This window comes from Aptenodytes patagonicus, chromosome 1 (genome assembly GCF_965638725.1).
Source record: "Aptenodytes patagonicus chromosome 1, bAptPat1.pri.cur, whole genome shotgun sequence".
Lineage (NCBI taxonomy): Eukaryota > Metazoa > Chordata > Aves > Sphenisciformes > Spheniscidae > Aptenodytes > Aptenodytes patagonicus.
This window is the reverse complement of record NC_134949.1, coordinates 202603819-202622519: the sequence shown is the minus strand read 5'-3', so window position 1 is coordinate 202622519 and position 18701 is coordinate 202603819. Positions and strand designations below refer to the sequence as shown.

Genomic DNA, 18701 nt, shown 5'->3' with positions numbered 1-18701 from the left:
GATAGTATGTTTTTTGGCACAGGAACCTTGAATATTAATTAATTTTTATCCAGTATTTCATTATTTCATTTCCACATTTTCAATGAGGACTAAGGTAGATGTTAACAGTTTGTTCAAGAATAGTTACAAAGACAAAAATTTGATCATATTAGTTCTGTGTTGATGTATAAGCACAGTGTTGTGATGAAATATCCAAAAGCAGTCAAGTTCTTTCATGAAGAAAATGCTTGAACTGGAATTCTTAAATCTCTTTTTATGTATGCACCTATGCACATAAAAAAAGGTTGTTTTTTTTAAATTCCAAGAACAAGAAACGTCGAGAACGCCGAGATCTACTGAGACTACAGTTACTGCGAATTTTTGAACTACTAGCTGATGCTGGTGTTATAAGTGACAGGTAGGACTATCACTCATCATAAATATTGATCTTTAAGTGAAATAATTTTCGGTGTTTACAACACTTGAGTTTATGTCAGTACGTTCTTTGAAGAATTGTGTAATCTATCAGATATGGAGAGATTTTTATGCATTTCTTCAGAAAGCTGTAGTATAACTACACTGTTACTCTATACTAATGTACAACTTTCCTTTATGCTAGTACAAATGGAGCCTTAGAAAGAGATACGTTAGCCCTTGGAGCCTTGTTCTTAGAGTATGTTGATCTGACTCGCATGCTTCTGGAGGCTGAAAACGATAAAGAAGTCGAAATCCTTAAGGATATGAGAGCACATTTCAGTGCAATGATTGCCAACTTGATTCAGTGCGTTCCAGGTATGGTGCTAAATTATCTCAACTTACTATGAAATTGCATTTAATATATGTATTGGAAAAGTAATTTTTTATTTCTTTTTTTCTGTGCTTTTTTCACTGCTTATGAATTGTCATGTAACGAATGTAAAGGGGAATGTGGACAAAAATGTATTCAAAAGTCTATTAAGAGTCAAATAAAAAAACAGTAAAGCTTGTTGAAGCTTGTAGTGTTCATATATAAGAATCATCTTTTTAAAAGCCCAGCAAAGAAATTGTCTGTGACCTCTAGGGGCTCCAGATTTCTTTGACATAAGGCCTTATTTGCTTCCCTTTGACTTTATTGCCAAACTCTTCATAAACTCAGACAGGCCTTGAAAAATATAGGTAGGTGCAGAAAATACACAATATTAAATGTAGTGAAAAACTTGCCTGAGGTATTGAGACTGTATCCCATGTTACCTGACTCCAGTTGTATAGCAAAGATTTCTCCAACTGATTTCATGCTTTTTATATATTGCAAGATCACTTCAGAAATGTAATGTAATTCCACTAGCAAAAAAAAAAAAAAAAAAAAAGTCTGCTTTAAAGTCCACATAATTACTGGAAGATAAAGTCTGGAGATTACTCAGTCTATGTAAATCTGCTATCTCCAGATCATTTATGACAGGACGTAACAGCGTTGGTAGCAACAAATAAGAAGGAATTCAAAAGAGTACAGTAAGGGAATAAATAACGAACAAATGTTTTCCTGTAAGTTCCCAGTGTACAAATTTTGTCAAAGTCATATAGTTGCTTTTAGCTGTAAGATACATAAAAAGTATATGATAGTTGAACAAGATAAGGAAAAAATGGCATCCCTGCTCTTCTCATTTAAGACAGTAAAAAGATTCCCTTTGAACTGAGAGGTGTCAAGTTCTTAGCTGCTGTTAACAAACAAAATATTGAATTTCTTTCCTTTATTCCTTTTCTGAATGATGCTCATTAACAATACAGAATTTTTTTAGTAGTTACTTTGCCAGGAGTATTTGCAAAGGCCTTCCTCTTTGCATTTATTCTCACAATCTACAAAGCACATGACAAAGGACTGCATGTTGTATGAATTTTCCACAATGAAACAGCCATGTTGTATGTTTTGAGAGAATGCAAGAATAACTGCTGCATTTCAATCATTCAGTATGTAGTTCTATAAAGAGATGTATTTTCTGCTAACAAGACAGCTTTAAAATATATCAATAACTAACAAAGCCATAACATTTAACTCCTAGCAAACAAATGTTTAGTGTGTCAACATCTATCATCTTTAGCCACTGTTCATATTGATTTGCATTAGTATTGTCCAGTTAGACTTTGTTGGCTTCCAGCAGTTTATAGATGAAAAATAATTGGCCAGTAACAGTTTGCCAGTCTCTTTAATAAACGTAGTATCGCCTCTGCCATCGTGTTTTGCTTTGGGGAATTAAAGCTATTGTTTAAAAGATTTCTCTTTTCTTTTCTCCACATGGTTAAGAATTCACAGATATTTTTCATTTGCTCAGGTAATTTAGCTGTTCATAAACAAGCAGGCAACAAGTTTCTTTTATTTCTTGTACCTACCTATTAATGTCTTAGAATAAGACACGTATGTTTGGGCTTGCACTTAAAGGATTGGAAAAAACAAGTAAATATTTACCATTAAAGGAATGCAAGAGGCAGCGAAAAGCCTGATTCTGTAATTATTTTCTTGCATGCTGTTTCTAAAGTCAGTACACGTACATGTATAAATGTATACAAACATGTACATGTTTGTATAAAAACACATTAATTCAGAACTGAAGGTTCTTAGAAATAAGATGCATCTTATTCACTACCTTAGATTTTTACAAGACGCTTAGATACTTTGGAGTAAGTGTATACTGAACATTTAAGAAAAACTCCCTATTTGTAGAAATTTGAAATTCGTGTTATCATCTCTGCCACATGAATGTGTATTTAACATTAACAAATCACAACTATTTCTATTTCTGTTCACTTAGTTCACCACAGGAGATTTCTCTTCCCTCAGCAGAGCTTGAGGCATCACCTGTTCATCTTATTCAGCCAGTGGGCAGGACCTTTCAGTATTATGTTCACACCACTGGACCGTTACAGTGATAGAAATCATCAGATTACAAGATACCAGTATTGTGCATTAAAGGTATTAAAGTTTTAATGTCAAAATCAGTAATAGCAATTTTCCAGTCAAAATACAAGTAATTGTGGGGTTTATTTCCTTTTATTTCACAGAAATTTGAATTGGCATGCTTGATGCAAACTTGTATACTCATATGTATATGTACAGTGGTATCATAGAATATAGCAATATAAGCCACTGAAGTTACACATCTTTTTCTTTGTAGACACCTTTCAAGGCCAATTATTTTCAAAACCAGAATGGATTTTAAAATTTTACGTAGCTGTTCATTAACAGGTTATCAGATTCAGTGAGAGGATATTAGGCTCTGAAATTAAATATAGTACCAATTCAGTATCACATGCTTATCTCAGGACTGTCTCCCACGTTTGCCTGGAGACATGCTTAGTAATAATAAAATACTTCTGCGGCAAAACCAGTTGCAACTCACCCACATAAGTAAGCTGGGAAAATAATAGCTTATGTACTTATATAAGATGCATCACTTAGTATACAACAATTTCAAATTTTGCAGAAAAAAACTATTAAAAAATCTGTGTATTTTAATTCTTTTTGTAGCTTGATTTGTAAAGATCGGGTAAAATGATAAAATCTATCTTGAAGAATGGGGAAATTGGGCTGTAATATTCCTGCCAAAATGCTTAAATTCAGCATTATCTTTAAATCCAGTAACATCTGTAGCAACCTAATTACTGAATTCTAGCAAAATCAGCTGTTACCGTTTTCACCATAGTTCCCTCAAAAATAAAAACAAGTGGCAGTCTTGTTAGCCTGGACCTGGGCTCAAATCATTTTGAAAGGTTCATTCATGTTCCTTCTTTGTGTAGCTAAAGTTCCTTGTGTTTTTAGGCCATGTCAGCTGTGCTCTGCTGTGGACCTGTGTTTGACAATGTTGGTCTTTCCCCTGATGGATATCTCTACAAATGGCTTGATAACATTCTGGCTTGTCAAGATTTACGTGTAAGTACTCACCAAAATGCATCACTGGTGAATAATTTTAATCTCTGTACTGGGTAAACAGTTTGTGACTGTAAGAACTATGACTGTCTACGTTCTATTTTGAGCAGAAAACAATAGCTTTATGCAAGGTTCTAATCCAAAAGTGAATTAATTTAAGAGCATTTAGACAGTAAAAGAATTATTACTTCTGAAAATATAATGTAGGTAAACAATAAGCTAAAAAAATTGCCTTATGGCTCAGTGTTGCTTGCAACAGAAATTTAGGCTTTTCATCTGCTGATAAAGAAAGGTTAAAAATGGCACAAGCTCAAAAATACTTGTATTTCTATTTGGAGTACTCCACCCACCTGCTTCAAGTTTCTGTGGAATAAGAATGTAAAATCCCTTCCTGCTTGGTAACATAGATGCTGGTGAAACAAATTTGAGTGAAAGTGAGTGGGTAGATCTTCCAAAGAAGTCAAGAGGATAAATGATTCAGGAGAGGAAAGAAAGAATTTATTTTTTTTAAAAAGAACACATAATAGATTGTTCTTGCAATTTTCCATTTCTGTGAAGATGTGTTTCTCTGTTGACTTTGTAACTACAGTCATATTTCTATATTTATAGCTGATTGGACTATCTCTTTGATTAAGGAGGAGTAGATTGGTGATTTACATCAAATGGAGAGAGAGAACAATGATCTTTCCCTGTGTGGTATCTTGCATTTTGACCTGCTGTTCTCCCTAAAAGTCTCATACCAGCACAGTGGTGGTATGACCAAAATTATGATTGGTCAAAAAATGCAGACAGCAAAGCCTAAAGGCTTGTAGAGCAGCTGAAGGATACATGCTGTAGAAATGGTAATTGATTAGGAAAAAAAAGGTTGGACAAATTAGAAGAAAGAAGGGATAGCTACAAAGAAAATCTTTTGGAAATTAGATAGGATTTTTGAATGTTGGTAGAGATGGAGCTATAAAGATATGTGTAAGTGATATGTATAATTGAAATTCTTGTGGATGTGGGAAGGAAACACACAGAACAAGAGAAGGGAAAAGATACACTTTTCCTCCTGACACGTTTTCATTATCATCAACAAATATTGTATCACCATGTCTAATTGATCATTAGTATATGCCACTCATAAAGTAACTGGGGACAAAAATTACTTTTTTTTAACTTTTCCCCTTGAAATGCAAAATTTGGATATGATAGGTGAAATTTGTTTTCCCTAAGCTAATCACTATAATTCATGATTAATCATTGTAATGAAGGACTGAAACTAAACTCTATTGCTTATACAACTAGTTCAGATTTAGATGAGAAGGATCCTACCTGGTCCATTAACATTAAATCATTTGCAGTCTTTACAAGTAGTTACCTACACTTGGGTGACAGAATATTAATAGGCATTAGTGTTTGGTGTTCCAGTACTATCCTCTACTGAAGGATCACAAAAGCACAGTCCAAACCTTAGTTGTGATGTGTTTGTAGCAGTGGTGGTACCAGGATTAAGTGATACGAGGTCTGTAGGGAGAGCTGTTAGATTGCTTGATGTAGTTGGATTAAACACGCAAGTTTTTGAGTTCGAGACCATCTAAGGCAGCTGAAGGTGCATAAGTCCATGGGACCCGATGAGATCCATCCGCGGGTCCTGAAGGAACTGGCGGATGAAGTTGCTAAGCCACTACCCATCATATTTGAGAAGTCGTGGCAGTCTGGTGAAGTTCCCACTGACTGGAAAAGGGGAAACATAACCCCCATTTTTAAAAAGGGAAAAAAGGAAGACCCAGGGAACTACAGGCCAGTCAGTCTCACCTCTGTGCCTGGGAAGATCATGGAACAGATCCTCCTGGAAGCTATGCTAAGGCACATGGAGGACAGGGAGGGGATTTGAGACAGCCAGCATGGCTTCACCAAGGGCAAGTCCTGCCTGCCTGACTAACCTAGGGGCCTTATACGATGGAGTGACTACTTCAGTGGACACAGGAAGGGCTACAGATGTCGTCTATCTGGACCTCTGTAAGGCCTTTGACACGGTCCCCCACAACATCCTTCTCTCTGAACTGGAGAGGTATGGATTTGATGGGTGGACTGTCCGGTGGGTGAGGAATTGGTTAGATGGTTGCATCCAGAGGGTAGTGGTCAACAGCTCAATGTCCAGATGGAGATTGGTGATGAGTGGCATCCCTCAGGGGTCCGTATTGGGACCGGTACTGTTTAATATCTTCATCAATGACCTAGACAGTGGGATCGAGTGCACCCTCAGCAAGTTTGCAGATGACACCAAGCTGAGTGGTGCGGTCGACACGCCAGAGGGACGGGATGCCATCCAGAGGGACCTGGACAAGCTCGAGAAGTGGGCCCGTGTGAACTTCATGAGGTTTAACAAGGCCAAGGGCAAGGTCCTGCACCTGGGTCAGGGCAACCCCCAGTATCAATACAGCCTGGGGGATGAAGGGATTGAGAGCAGCCCTGCCGAGAAGGACTTGGGGGTCCTGGTGGATGAAAAGCTGGACATGAGCCAGCAATGTGCGCTCGCAGCCCAGAAGGCCAGTCGTATCCTGGGCTGCATCAAAAGAAGCGTGGCCAGCAGGTCGAGCGAGGGGATTCTGCCCCTCTCCTCTGCTCTGGTGAGACCCCACCTGGAGTGCTGCATCCAGCCCTGGAGCCCTCAGCATAAGAAAGACACGGACCTGTTGGAGCAGGTCCAGAAGAGGGCCACGAAAATGATCAGGGGGATGGAACACCTCTCCTATGAAGAAAGGCTGAGAGAGTTGGGGTTGTTCAGCCTAGAGAAGAGAAGGCTTCGGGGAAACCTTCTTGGAGCCTATCAGTACTTAAAGGGGGCTTATAAGAAAGATGGTTGACAAACGTTTTAGCAGGGCCTGTTGTGACAGGACAGGGGGGAATGGCTTTAAACTAAAGGGGGGTAGATTTAGACTAGATATAAGGAAGAAATTTTTTACGCTGAGGGTGGTGAAGCACTGGCACAGGTTGCCCAGAGAGGTGGTGGCTGCCCCATCCCTGGAAACATTCAAGGTCAGGTTGGAGGGGGCTCTGAGCAACCTGATTTAGTTGAAGATGTCCCTGTCCACGGCAGGGGGGTTGGACTAGATGACCTTTAGAGGTCCCTTCCAACCCAAACTATTCTATAATTCTGTAAGTTTTCATACCCCCAGGTTTGCAAAAGGTATTTTTCTTTGTCTGCCTTGCTTCTGTGTTAATCAAATAAACGTGAAAGTGTGTCACTTTATGAAACTCACATGAAGTAGGAAATAAACATTTAACAAATCAGTTAACCGACACAAATGGAAGTTGCCCAAGAACACCTATCAAGTGTCTTAGATTTTCCAAAGATTCTGCTTTTTTCCATGCTTTATTTTGGAAACTTCCTTTGAAAATTTATTTCATTTATGTAGTAGTCTTCATACATACAATTCTCTTTCAAGTGAGGAGTATTGAAAACTGAGTCACATTTCAACTCTGCTATCCCTAAAATAAATTTATCATAAATTTTCTGATTGCTTTTTATTTATTTTGAATACTGCATTTTCCCCTTGTTTTGCCTATATCACTCTAAGAATTATAGGGAATGAACATATTTGATCTCACCAATCATCTTTTGACATTTATTTATTTGCTCAGGTTCATCAACTTGGCTGTGAAGTTGTAGTGCTGTTGCTAGAACTGAATCCTGATCAAATCAATCTCTTCAACTGGGCTATAGATCGATGTTATACTGGATCATACCAGCTTGCCTCTGGATGTTTCAAAGCCATTGCAACCGTGTGTGGAAGCAGGTATTAATTAATGTATTAATCTACACTTTCGAACATAAAGAAAAATGCAGGTTCCGCTTGTGTTGTAAAGAATTGTTAGTCACACTCTTATGTTATATCCTCTCAAACAACTCTCGGGGACTGTATCACTTTATTTCCATGATTCTGAAAACAAAGTGATGTGCTTGGCAGAAGATGCTCTTACTATATGTATATTTGAAATCTGTGGCATTTTTATGCTATTTTGCTCAGGAAGATAGAAAATAACCACAACACTTTAATTTGAACATAGGTCATAAATCTAGTTTCAAAAGATGGCATGGTTTTTCATTTACTTTAGAAAAGGAAAAACATTTTAAATGTTATTAGCTTAAAAGTAATTATTTTGTTCTTTTTCTAACTGGCTTTCATTTGATTTGGTTACCTGTTCCTTTTCTGTAGACTGGTATCATCACTGCTGCTAATGCTAAGCAAGCACAAGCTACATGAAGACACAAATACAAATATTGCTTTTGTGTCAGGCCTTCAGAAAATTTTTCTTTTTTTGTTTTGTATTTTTTCAAGACAAAAGTTATAGAGAAATTTAGTGGTAGTCTAAAAAAAGAAGATAATTTGCACCTAATTAAAATCTGAAAATTTTAGTCTGGACAAAAAATAATTTGGCAAGATATGTGATCAGCATAGTTCAATAGAGAAATACTTGGGATATAGCAAATCAAAATAAGTCAAGTATTTTAGAATTTATCTGTAAAAACATTTTGTTCTTACAGGAACAACTAGACTATAGACTGCATTATACTGAGATTTTAAAAATATGAATGGAATTTTGTGTTTGCAAATGCAGTTATTTTAAGAGGTTTTTTTGTTTATTGAACACATGAACATACGAGGTTTTCAGCCAGTCTTTTTTCCTCAGATTGTGTTACCTATGCCACTCTGTCCTAAAAATTAATCTTTCACATACCTACAGTAAAAATTGAAAGTATGATCTGCATGATTTACTTTGAAGGGAAAGTCCAATTTCTATCAAGTTGGGGATTTTTATTATTATTTGAAAGTTGTTAACAGTTTTCTTCTGTTGTCTATCAACATGTATAGAGAGGCCACTGCTTAAACTACTTGCAAAATGAGCAGTAATGTATCTCACTGTTGATGTCTGTCTTTGTAGAAAGAAGCCACTTATCTTAACTTCTTTTTTATTGTTATTTTTTAAACTTAGTGGAAGGGCAAAGAGACAGGTGTAGAGGGTGCATTGAAGCTAGTATTTGGAATTACCAAGAATGTCCCACGCCACACATGTATTTGCCATATTTTTTAACACTAAAATATCCAAATAGGCATTCTGCAGCCATCCAGGAGCACAGTAGCTCACATCTAGGATGAGAAATTGATGGTTCACAATTAAATAAGGTGCATTTACAAATCATCATGAAAAAGCGGAAACTTATTTAGTGAAAATCCAAATATTGTGATATGGGAATTGCTTTTCTAGCAATACTCTCATTAGGTTAACACTTCAATATGTTTAACCTTACAATTAATGTTGACTTTATAGATAGTGGACTTTTAGAAGCAGTTCCTCATGTTTACTCTTTGAAAACAATTTTGATAGAACTGTCTAACATCTGGGACTATTCGTGTCAGGGATAGTGCCTTTTCTCCAAAGGGACTGTTTTAATTGCAGCTTGGCTTAAGAAGAAGTACTTTATCCCTGGAAATTTTCGTGCTACCCATCTTCTGTCATGGGTGTTGGCCTGTTCTATAAACAGTTTATGGTATAAATTAAAATGAATTGACAGTTATAGACACAGGTATTGCATTTCTCACTGTGGGTAACTCAGTGCATTCCTAAGCATTAGTCTAAGGTAATTATAAATAATCCCTTCTTTCTTCCCATTCACCAGATGGCCCTTTGATCAAGCAGCGTGTATTCATAAAAGCTCCCTTTCCCATATTCTGGTGGTAGAACAGAGAAAAGAAAGATTACATTCTCTTTAGACCATATTACAGAGTAAATTAGAGTTAATATAATGTGCATTCCTCACCAACATTCACAAAAATGTGCTGTTTATTCTTCTAGGAACTATCCTTTTGATATAGTGACACTTTTAAACTTGGTGCTGTTCAAGGCATCTGACACCAACAGAGAAATTTATGAAATTTCCATGCAACTTATGCAGGCATGTATCAGCTACTTTTTTTTAAAACAACCAAATGCATGTGTCCTCCTATCTTTGGGTTTCTTTGTGAACTTATAAAGTACTGTTTATTTGCTTTTTAGTTTTGTTTTGAAAATAAACCATCAGTTTTGTCTTGGCTATAAATACTTACGGGAATATTCATATAAAAATTAATGGGAAAATATTAGTTATGATGTCTTTCAAATTTGGAGAGTATACTCCAAAGCATATAGTTCATTCTCTGATATCTAAACTTAAACCGCTGGTGTTCCCTGAATGAATGAATTTTTATTGTTTCATTGTATTGTTTTTTTTCTCTTTCATAGATCCTTGAATCAAAGCTTTTTGTTTATTCAAAAAAGGTAGCTGAGCAAAGACCGGGCAGTATCTTGTATGGTACACATGGTCCATTGCCACCTCTTTACAGTGTCTCACTTGCCCTTCTTTCGTATGAACTAGCAAGGATGTATCCTGAACTTACCCTTCCACTTTTTTCAGGTACCTATATCTATTTGACTTATTACCTACTTTACATTTTTGTACAAATGGTAGAGTACTAAGACATTTCCACCTGTGAACAGCAATTCTGTTTATAAATTTAGCTTGACCTGGTTCTATTCTGGTTCAGGTCAAATCAGATTTAGGAATGCAATATATATTTCCTAGAGGTACTTAAACAAAGTACAGAACAGCTATTTAAAAACCTTGGTTGGGGATTCTGTGCCGCTTGGGTAACTTTGAAATTACAAGGGCACTGGATAAGTTAAAGTGACATTGGCAAACTCTACTATAATGGGTTCTCGTGTTAAGCATAGTGATTCTTCTTATACATACATTTATATAGATGATACTTGTGAGGATAGAATTCTTCATTTTATATAAGCATGACTTCAACTTTGGGAAGATTGATTGCATGTGTCCAGTTTTAACAATGATTCAAATCACTCTGAATGACTGATCTCTACCTTCTGTTATTTGCCACATCTGCAAGTCATTAATATCATTTTAATTTTATCAGAAATACATTTTGTCAGGGCTACTGAGAAAAATGTTAAAGAATCAGACCTGCAGGAGCACCATTCAGAATATGCCCACTGTGAGACTATTCCTGGGAACAATTAAACGTTTTGAGACCTATCTGTCTGGCTTAATCCATCTAATGTGTTGCTCTAGTTTTTAAATAACAGAATGCAATGTCTGTAATCGTGGGAATTCTTACTGGCTCTTAAAAACCCTTTCTGTTGTTTTTACTCGGTCTGTAGGGGCTGGAGGAAGGGTAAAGGAACAATATATCATCCATTTCTTAGTGCCCAAGATACCATGAGTTATAAATAACTGGTGTAGGGAAATTCTGATGGCTCATTTATCTTAAAAAAAGCAAATGTTCTTCATTATTACTGTTACCATCTATTCATGTTGCTGTAGTGGCTTTGTTGTTTAAAAGAACTCAGAGACACAGTCCAAATCAGAGGCCCTTTCTATACATCTAGAATCATAAGGAGAGAGAACAGCGTATATCTTGAAGATTTTTTAAAACCAGGCAGTGAGGAAAGAAAGGAAATGTTAACTGTACTGATTTTACAGAATAATTCTGGTAAAGAGAGCTAATGTCATTCACCTTGGCGGGAAGCCTCTCACTGTATTTCTTATCCCCAATTTTCCAAATCCATTTCCCTTACAGTGCCAGTTCTTTTTTTGTAAACTATATAAAGTGCTGTATACAACACTCCTGGACTGGCAGCCGACTATGAATTTTATAGGCCTCCCTACAGGAAATAAGACTCCTAATATATGCAAGGTGTTTTTGTAAACTCAGTATAATAAGTGCCTTAAGTTTTAAACTATAGCTTAGAAACGTGGAGGCTGATGGGGCACTTGTAATTCTTTTGTATGTTTATTGTAATTCTCCAAAAGCTCTTGAAATTCTAGAATAACAGCCAGTAACTGAATTATCCTTTTTCATCTTCATCGACATCTGTTTCACTTAATACATAATGTGGCACAGTAACAAGGGGTGACTTGCTGTTTCTAAGCCCAGACTATGTTAGTTATTTTAGACAGAAGACCTGACCAATCGCTTGCTATTATTGACCATTAAATTAATGTTTCTCTTCAGGAAGCTCAAGTACATGCTTTTGTATGCTTGTGGTTTGCAAGGTAAAAACCATCAGGTGGTCTAAAACGCGTCAGAAATATGATTTAAACTGTGTAGTTAAGGTTTCCTTCATAAACTAACATGTTGTCCTTTTCAACTTTTACTATTTTAGAGGTAAGCCAGAGATTTCCAACAACACATCCAAATGGAAGACAGATCATGCTTACCTATCTGCTACCATGGCTTCATAATATTGAACTTGTAGACAACAGACTGCTCCTCCCTGGTTCAAGTCCTACCACTCCAGAAGATGAACTGAAGGACAAGGATGGGGAAATAACAGTCACAAGTGGACTAAAAGGCAATGGCTGGGGCTCTCCTGAGGCCACCTCACTGGTTCTTAATAATCTCATGTATATGACAGCCAAGGTAAAAAAGTAAAACAAACAAAAAACCAAACTGTAAAACAATTTCTGAAATATTCAAACTTATGTTTCTTAAGCAAAAGGTACTTCTTAGGTTTCTTCCCTCTGATACCAGAAATTTTGCACTGGAACAGTCTGTACTAATCAGACACAACCTTCATTTGAAGAAGTTCCTTCACTTTTTCTTTTAAGGACAATGCTAAAACTGTTCTCTTTCAAAACATGAACAAAGAAAAGTGTTTTACCCTTTTTAAAAAAAAACTTAAAAGAGAGCATTGAGGATTAGTTATAGAGGAACTAAGTTCAGTTCCCTCCTGTATCGCGTCCTGTGTTTATGTCTAAGGCAGCAGATAAAAGTTTATTTGGGGTGAGAATGAGCACCTGGAATTTGTCCTACTGAAGCTCTTGTACTTTCTAGGAAACACTTAAATATTCTTTGAGAGAGAGAAAAGGAAAAAATTAGTATAAAATTCTAAGGTGCTAGATAAAGCATTCTTTTGTAAAAGGGAAGGTATTTTACATCCCAGGTCCTGATAAAGGACCAAGGATTCCTTTTTTCCAGTTACTTTTTCATGTAAAATGCCTAAGCAGCTGGTGGAGAAGGTACTGGGAATCCGTCTTTTCCTTCTCTTTGCTGAGTTGCAGGCTGCTATACTAGTGTGCCGTGCCTGCTCTGGCACTGCTTTTGCCAGATTCAGTACATATGTCTAAACTGCTAAATACATAAACCTCAGGAAGTAATGCTTGGTACCTATGTCATATGGGACAGAGTGGGTCACATTTCCTATCCTGCTCAGCAGAATGTCTGTATCCATGCTACATAGCAGTTGGTTCTGGATCTTGCCTCATTGTTGAGGCCCTGTAAGTAAAACATAATTATTATTTTGTGTGCATTTTGTCACATGAGCATGTCTGAAGTAATGTGGGGGCTGTGCTTCAGCCCACCAGAATGTTTTTTTGATACTTGTTGCATATCCAAGGCATGATACTGGCTCGTTCAATTGATTGATCTAGCTTTGAGGCTCTATGTGTGATAAAGGGACTGGCACCTGCAAGTGCCAATATAGATGACAGTAGATGTGGATGCCAGTGACAGTGTAGAGGTAGCTAATATGTATTAAATCATTTTCAGTAGAATAGCATGACCTGGAGATTGCCACTCCTCTTCTAGCAGAATGTCAGTCTGTGCAGTGGTTAAAACAATCTTCTCAAAGTGGGAGCCAAAGATTTTACACAGGAAACAGAACAGCTTCAATTCTAGACTCCCACATCCTGGATGCACGCACTAACCATTTAAATGACTGGACAAAAGGGAGTCATTCCTATAACTGTGTCTTGCAAAAGAGAACAAAAGCTGCTCGTTTCCAGTGTGAAAGCAAAGGGCTGTCTAATGCTTAATTCTGCTAGGATTTACTCAGGAGAGAGGTGCCGAACTGTTCACTACTGTGAAGGCTGAAGCACTTAGGTACAGACATGCAGAAACAGAACTTCAGTTGCTTGAACAACTGTAAAGATGAAACCCAATAAACTGCTTTATTTTAGGATCACCTTTTGAATTTACATTCCTGAAAGACTTTTTTTGTGTGTGATTTAAGTCCTTCTGTGGATCTGAACCTAAATACTTTTAAACAGAATTTATGCTCTGAAGTCTGTCAGGTGGCTTTTGAAAATACTGTTTTGTCACTTCTGACAGCATTTTACTGTTGGTTTTGCATGAGAAAATGCTCTAAAAGAGCATGCCTTATTTTGGAGGTCTGCATATTTCAAGAAATGTATGCATATGATCCTTTGCAGTATGGAGATGAAATTCCTGGACCAGAGATGGAAAATGTCTGGAATGCTTTGGCCAACAATGAAAAATGGAGTAACAACCTTAGGATAACACTGCAGTTTCTCATTAGTTTGTGTGGTGTTAGCAGTGATACCATCCTTTTACCTTATGTAAGTGTTCGCACTTTATTTTATTTACTATTGGTTGCACAGGTTTAAATGAAGAAAACAGCTATCACCTGCAGAAAATGAATTTCTGTTTCAAAAATAAGAAGTACTGACATATTCCCTAGCACACTGAACAAAATTAAATCGCGGGAATAAATGAGCCAAGAAACTGAAATTCAAGAAAGGAATTGAATAGTGGGAATCTCAGTCTCCACCAGTGGAGCACACCTCATTTCAAGCAGGAGGTGGGCTCCTCTCAAGCAAAGAGCAACTTTGCATGTCTGTGTAAGGGGCCAGTAACAAGGACTGGCCATAAATTGCCAGAATGAATGAGAAAAAATATTAGAAATATTAGAAAATATTTTTTCATGACAGAATTGCATAAAAATATGCAATTTATGTATATATTTAAAATTTTATTAAAAAGACAGAATGGCTGTTCAGAGGTTAAATAACTTGCATGAAAAATTAAGATAAGTAAAAATACTAAATACTTATGATTTTTCTCAGTAATCAATTAGTTTACAAAGCTATTAGTTAAACTTTGAAAGTCCTTTAAATAATGGATGTTGTATCATGAATGGGACGTAACATGCTATGATCTTATTAGTTTGTTTGCTGTAAAGATTTAGGTGTTCCTTCAGAAAAGCACGTAGCTTTAAGAAAGTGCTACATTCTCTTCTCCTTTAGCAGACTAAGGCTTTCTGTGGGACATCTCAAGAGACACAGGATAGCTAACCTTTATAAGCTCCTTACCATATCAACTTTTGCCTTTGCATGGCTGTCATGAATTATATAACTGTTCCTGCAATGTGCAAGTCAAACTGTGCAGGATATTGTTATTATTCACATTAAAATAAAATCAGGGCTGTCTGAGAAAAGCAAGGTAGTCCCACTCCCGTGTTCCTTATTGCCCAGTTGCTGGGTGAAATGGAATCTAAATTTAGTAAATTTTCCAGCACAATTACAATATGCTGTTTTATTAGTTAGTCTCTTTCTATTGATTTCCCTGAAATAAATTTGAAATTACTATTAATGTGATTAAACTTATCTAAAAAGCCTCATAAACATACTTCATTTACAGTTGCTGAAATAATACTTTGCTTAAAGTATTTATGATGACTGCTATGCATAATAGAATAAAGGAAATATAGCAGGCTGTAAAAATTTTCAAGATGTTATTGTACCGTAGACATCCTGTTGCTTTCCTTTTGTTTGTAGGGTTTACCGTTCTATATTCTCAAATCAGTGCATACATATGCAAAGTCTGTGTTGCCTAGCTAATCAAAAGAGGAAAGATTTGAAAGTGGTGTTACTGTAAGAACAAGCTCAAGGTTTATATGAGAAGAAGACAAAGGGGTTGATCTCAAATATCTTGAGGGTAATGAAGATCTTTCCATCCATTGTGACAGAGTGACAGAGGCTCTCCATTCAGTGTTGACCATGCTTTGAGCAGAAGGTTAGATGAGAGACCTCCCAGGTTCTTTCCAACCTGACTGATCCTACAATCTATGACAGACTTGGGATCAGACCCAAAGGTGGCCTTTATCAGGAGGAGCTATGTTGGCAGAGAACAAGTGGAAATCACAGAGATAAGAGACAAAATGAGGGCTGTTGTATTTCTGACAGCTTACAAAAGGAATAGGGGCAGTTTTCTAAGAGGAAGGAGTAGTCCTGTGCTGAGTATATGTCTCACTCCTAAATCTGTAGCCTGATTGGAAATGCCTGATAACCCTGTCGCCTTTTGCCCAGGAGCCCCTCACATACCTCATCCCCCCATCCAGATATTTGCCAACCCAGAGCTTTCAACACATCCTTTTTCCGAAACTGTTGCCATCCTACAGCTCTGAGCAGCCTACTTCAAACCCCCTTCCTACCCATAGCACTTCTTCTTTCTTCAAATTCTTTCCAAACCCCCTTGCCTCAAAGCCTTGGCTCTCACAGTCCTGTCCTCCTCCAGGACAGTGCAGTCCTCTTACTCCACAAAGAGAGCAGTCTGTTTTACCATCTCCAGCTTCATCTGCTCAGCATCTCCTATTTTGCCTGTGGGACTTTTCTGCGCTCCCTCCCAGGCTTCCAGTGGCTGTTAACAAGACAATCACATCTTCATTGGTGGCGGCAGCTGACAAGGTTCCTGTGTTTTCTGCCACCCTGTTAGTTTTCTGCCACCCTGTTAGTCTGCGTTTTGTAATGTTGTCTGATTCTCAGATTTTGCAAAATCTGAAAAGTTTTCAGCTTCTGTAGGAAGCCTTACTGTGCTTATGAGTCACTCCCTAACTGATAGCTTTGTCTGGAGTAGGAAGAAGATACACCGGGCTTATCATACGCGTCTGCTCAGTGTTTTGATAATGCCCTGGAGTTTATAGATAAGAAATCATACCTAACTCTGCTAACTACACAAGACGGCTGATACCATAAACATGTATCTTCTATTATCATGTAGATAACACATACACATTAGCAAATAAAGATAATTTGAACAGTTTATCAGCACTGTTCCAGCTCAGCTGGGCTCAAAAGACCACGCAGTTGCAAGATTGCCAGTTTGCCCATCTCCTTTTGGAGCCCTCTGTGCCCCAAGGCAGTCACCAGCTGCTTCAAGCCTTCAGCCATCTGTTCTGCCCGTGTGGGTCCAAGCCAAAAGCATGCCTGACTTAGATTTTTTTTTAATTTTTTTTTAAATCAGCTAAATTCATTGCTTTGTCTCTTATGTTTCCTTTAAGCATTTTCTCCCAGTGCCCCAGTGCAAATTGCTGAGCTGTCCTTTCTTTCACATATGTACTAAAAGATTTCTTAGAATATTTACAGTTCAGAAACCTCTTCAGCAAAGACTTAGTGTAGGGAACCTGACCCTTTCTGGGGTGAAAGAAGCTGGACGTGGCACTGTGAGTCCAACTAGAAATGAGCCTTGGAAAGGAGGTGGATTTGTATCTGGAAAGTCCCTGGGAAATTTTTAGCACAGTAGAATAAAAGAGACTTTGAATATGTGCATTTTCTCTACTTTAAGCAAAAGAAAAGGAGAGAAAAAAAGACAGAAAGAGAAGCAGTCAGAAAGTTATTTTAATAGAAGTAATTAAGAGTGTAAGAACAGCAATACTTGGTGAGGCCAACAGGCAGTTCAGTCCAGTTTATTAGCTCCACTATAAGCATCTGTTTAGGGACTTCTTTAAAAACAAGAAGGCAAGCACAGAGGGATGCTTCCCCATATGGTCTCCCAGCTCCAGCAGTTTATGAATCAAATGTTTTTGAGCTAGAGAGAGTCTCTGCTTTTAGGAGCCATCAGGGTTTTTTTCCTCAAGAATTCAGTCTAATTTGATCTCGGTATCTCAACAGTCCTCATTGCTGTGGTGCATGCAGTAAGGTTTGAGGTCTTGTTAAAAGATTTATAGAACTTCCCAGAATTTCTACAAATTATACTCTCAGATTTTTCAAATCGGGATGCATGAAGTCTGTATACATAATTGCTCTGCCTTTCTTCCATGTGCTATTACTTTGGTTACAGATATAAGTAGCTACTCAGAGCCTGGCTTATTCTTTGTGGCTACAGCTACCTCTTTCACATCAACCATATCTGGAAATACAGGCATGAAGTTTTGGGTGGATCTAGTTTTCTAGATGAGAAGTTTGCTCCATTCAGGAGAGTAAGATTCATCTTCAGTGGAAATCACATACTCAAACTATAAATCCTTGAGTGTGATTCGGAGTTAATGCTGATATCCTTAAATGATAGGTACGAAATTAGGTGGGTTTTGTATATGTGTATGTTATATAGTTATATACCTAAACAGCTCATTTGTGGATGGTAAGCAAAAACTTTGGGATAATTAGATCACAGAGTCACTCTGCTGCGGAAATGATCTTGATATCAAAGTGAGCAGTTTTATTTCTGTATGAACAAGACGGATGCAGTTGTGTGGTTGTGGTGTCTGTCTAGGAGTAACATTTGTATTCTGGATCTTTTCACTACTGCAGTGTAATATGTATTGATTTCTTTGGAAATTCACTTTGGACAGAGTTTAATAACTGTTATTTTCTTCTCTAGATAAAAAAGGTTGCAATATATCTATGTCGCAATAACACTATTCAGACAATGGAAGAGCTTCTTTTTGAGCTGCAGCAAACTGACCCCGTGAACCCAATAGTCCAGCATTGCGATAATCCTCCATTTTACCGTTTTGCTGCCAGTAACAAAGCCTCAGCTGCAGCTTCTGGTATGATCTAAGTATACTTTTCAGTTATGGTGTCCTGCTCTTTTGAGTCTTTATCTCTTTGAAAAAACAATCTCTTACTTTTGCACCCATTCAGATCTGTGTATATATAAAGTGCAAGTTTCAGGGCTTTGTTGCACATCTAAATTACAGTTCTTTTTGATTCCTAATGTTGTATATGCTTTGTAAACATATGCTTAATTCTCTCAACTATTTT

General features: G+C 37.3%; 1 protein-coding gene across 12 annotated transcripts in view; it reads left to right on the top strand.

Moving 5' to 3' along the window:
- FRY (FRY microtubule binding protein) overlaps positions 1 to 18701 on the top strand; it is a 258690-nt gene that overhangs the window by 176213 nt on the left and 63776 nt on the right. For all 12 annotated transcript variants that reach the window (XM_076364288.1, XM_076364287.1, XM_076364289.1 and 9 more), the window contains 10 exons: positions 306 to 397; positions 599 to 771; positions 2763 to 2923; positions 3770 to 3880; positions 7505 to 7659; positions 9719 to 9818; positions 10145 to 10316; positions 12086 to 12342; positions 14133 to 14279; positions 18319 to 18487. In XM_076364288.1, coding sequence (XP_076220403.1) covers positions 306 to 397; positions 599 to 771; positions 2763 to 2923; positions 3770 to 3880; positions 7505 to 7659; positions 9719 to 9818; positions 10145 to 10316; positions 12086 to 12342; positions 14133 to 14279; positions 18319 to 18487 — 1537 coding nt within the window. The remainder of the gene's footprint in view (positions 1 to 305; positions 398 to 598; positions 772 to 2762; positions 2924 to 3769; positions 3881 to 7504; positions 7660 to 9718; positions 9819 to 10144; positions 10317 to 12085; positions 12343 to 14132; positions 14280 to 18318; positions 18488 to 18701) is intronic.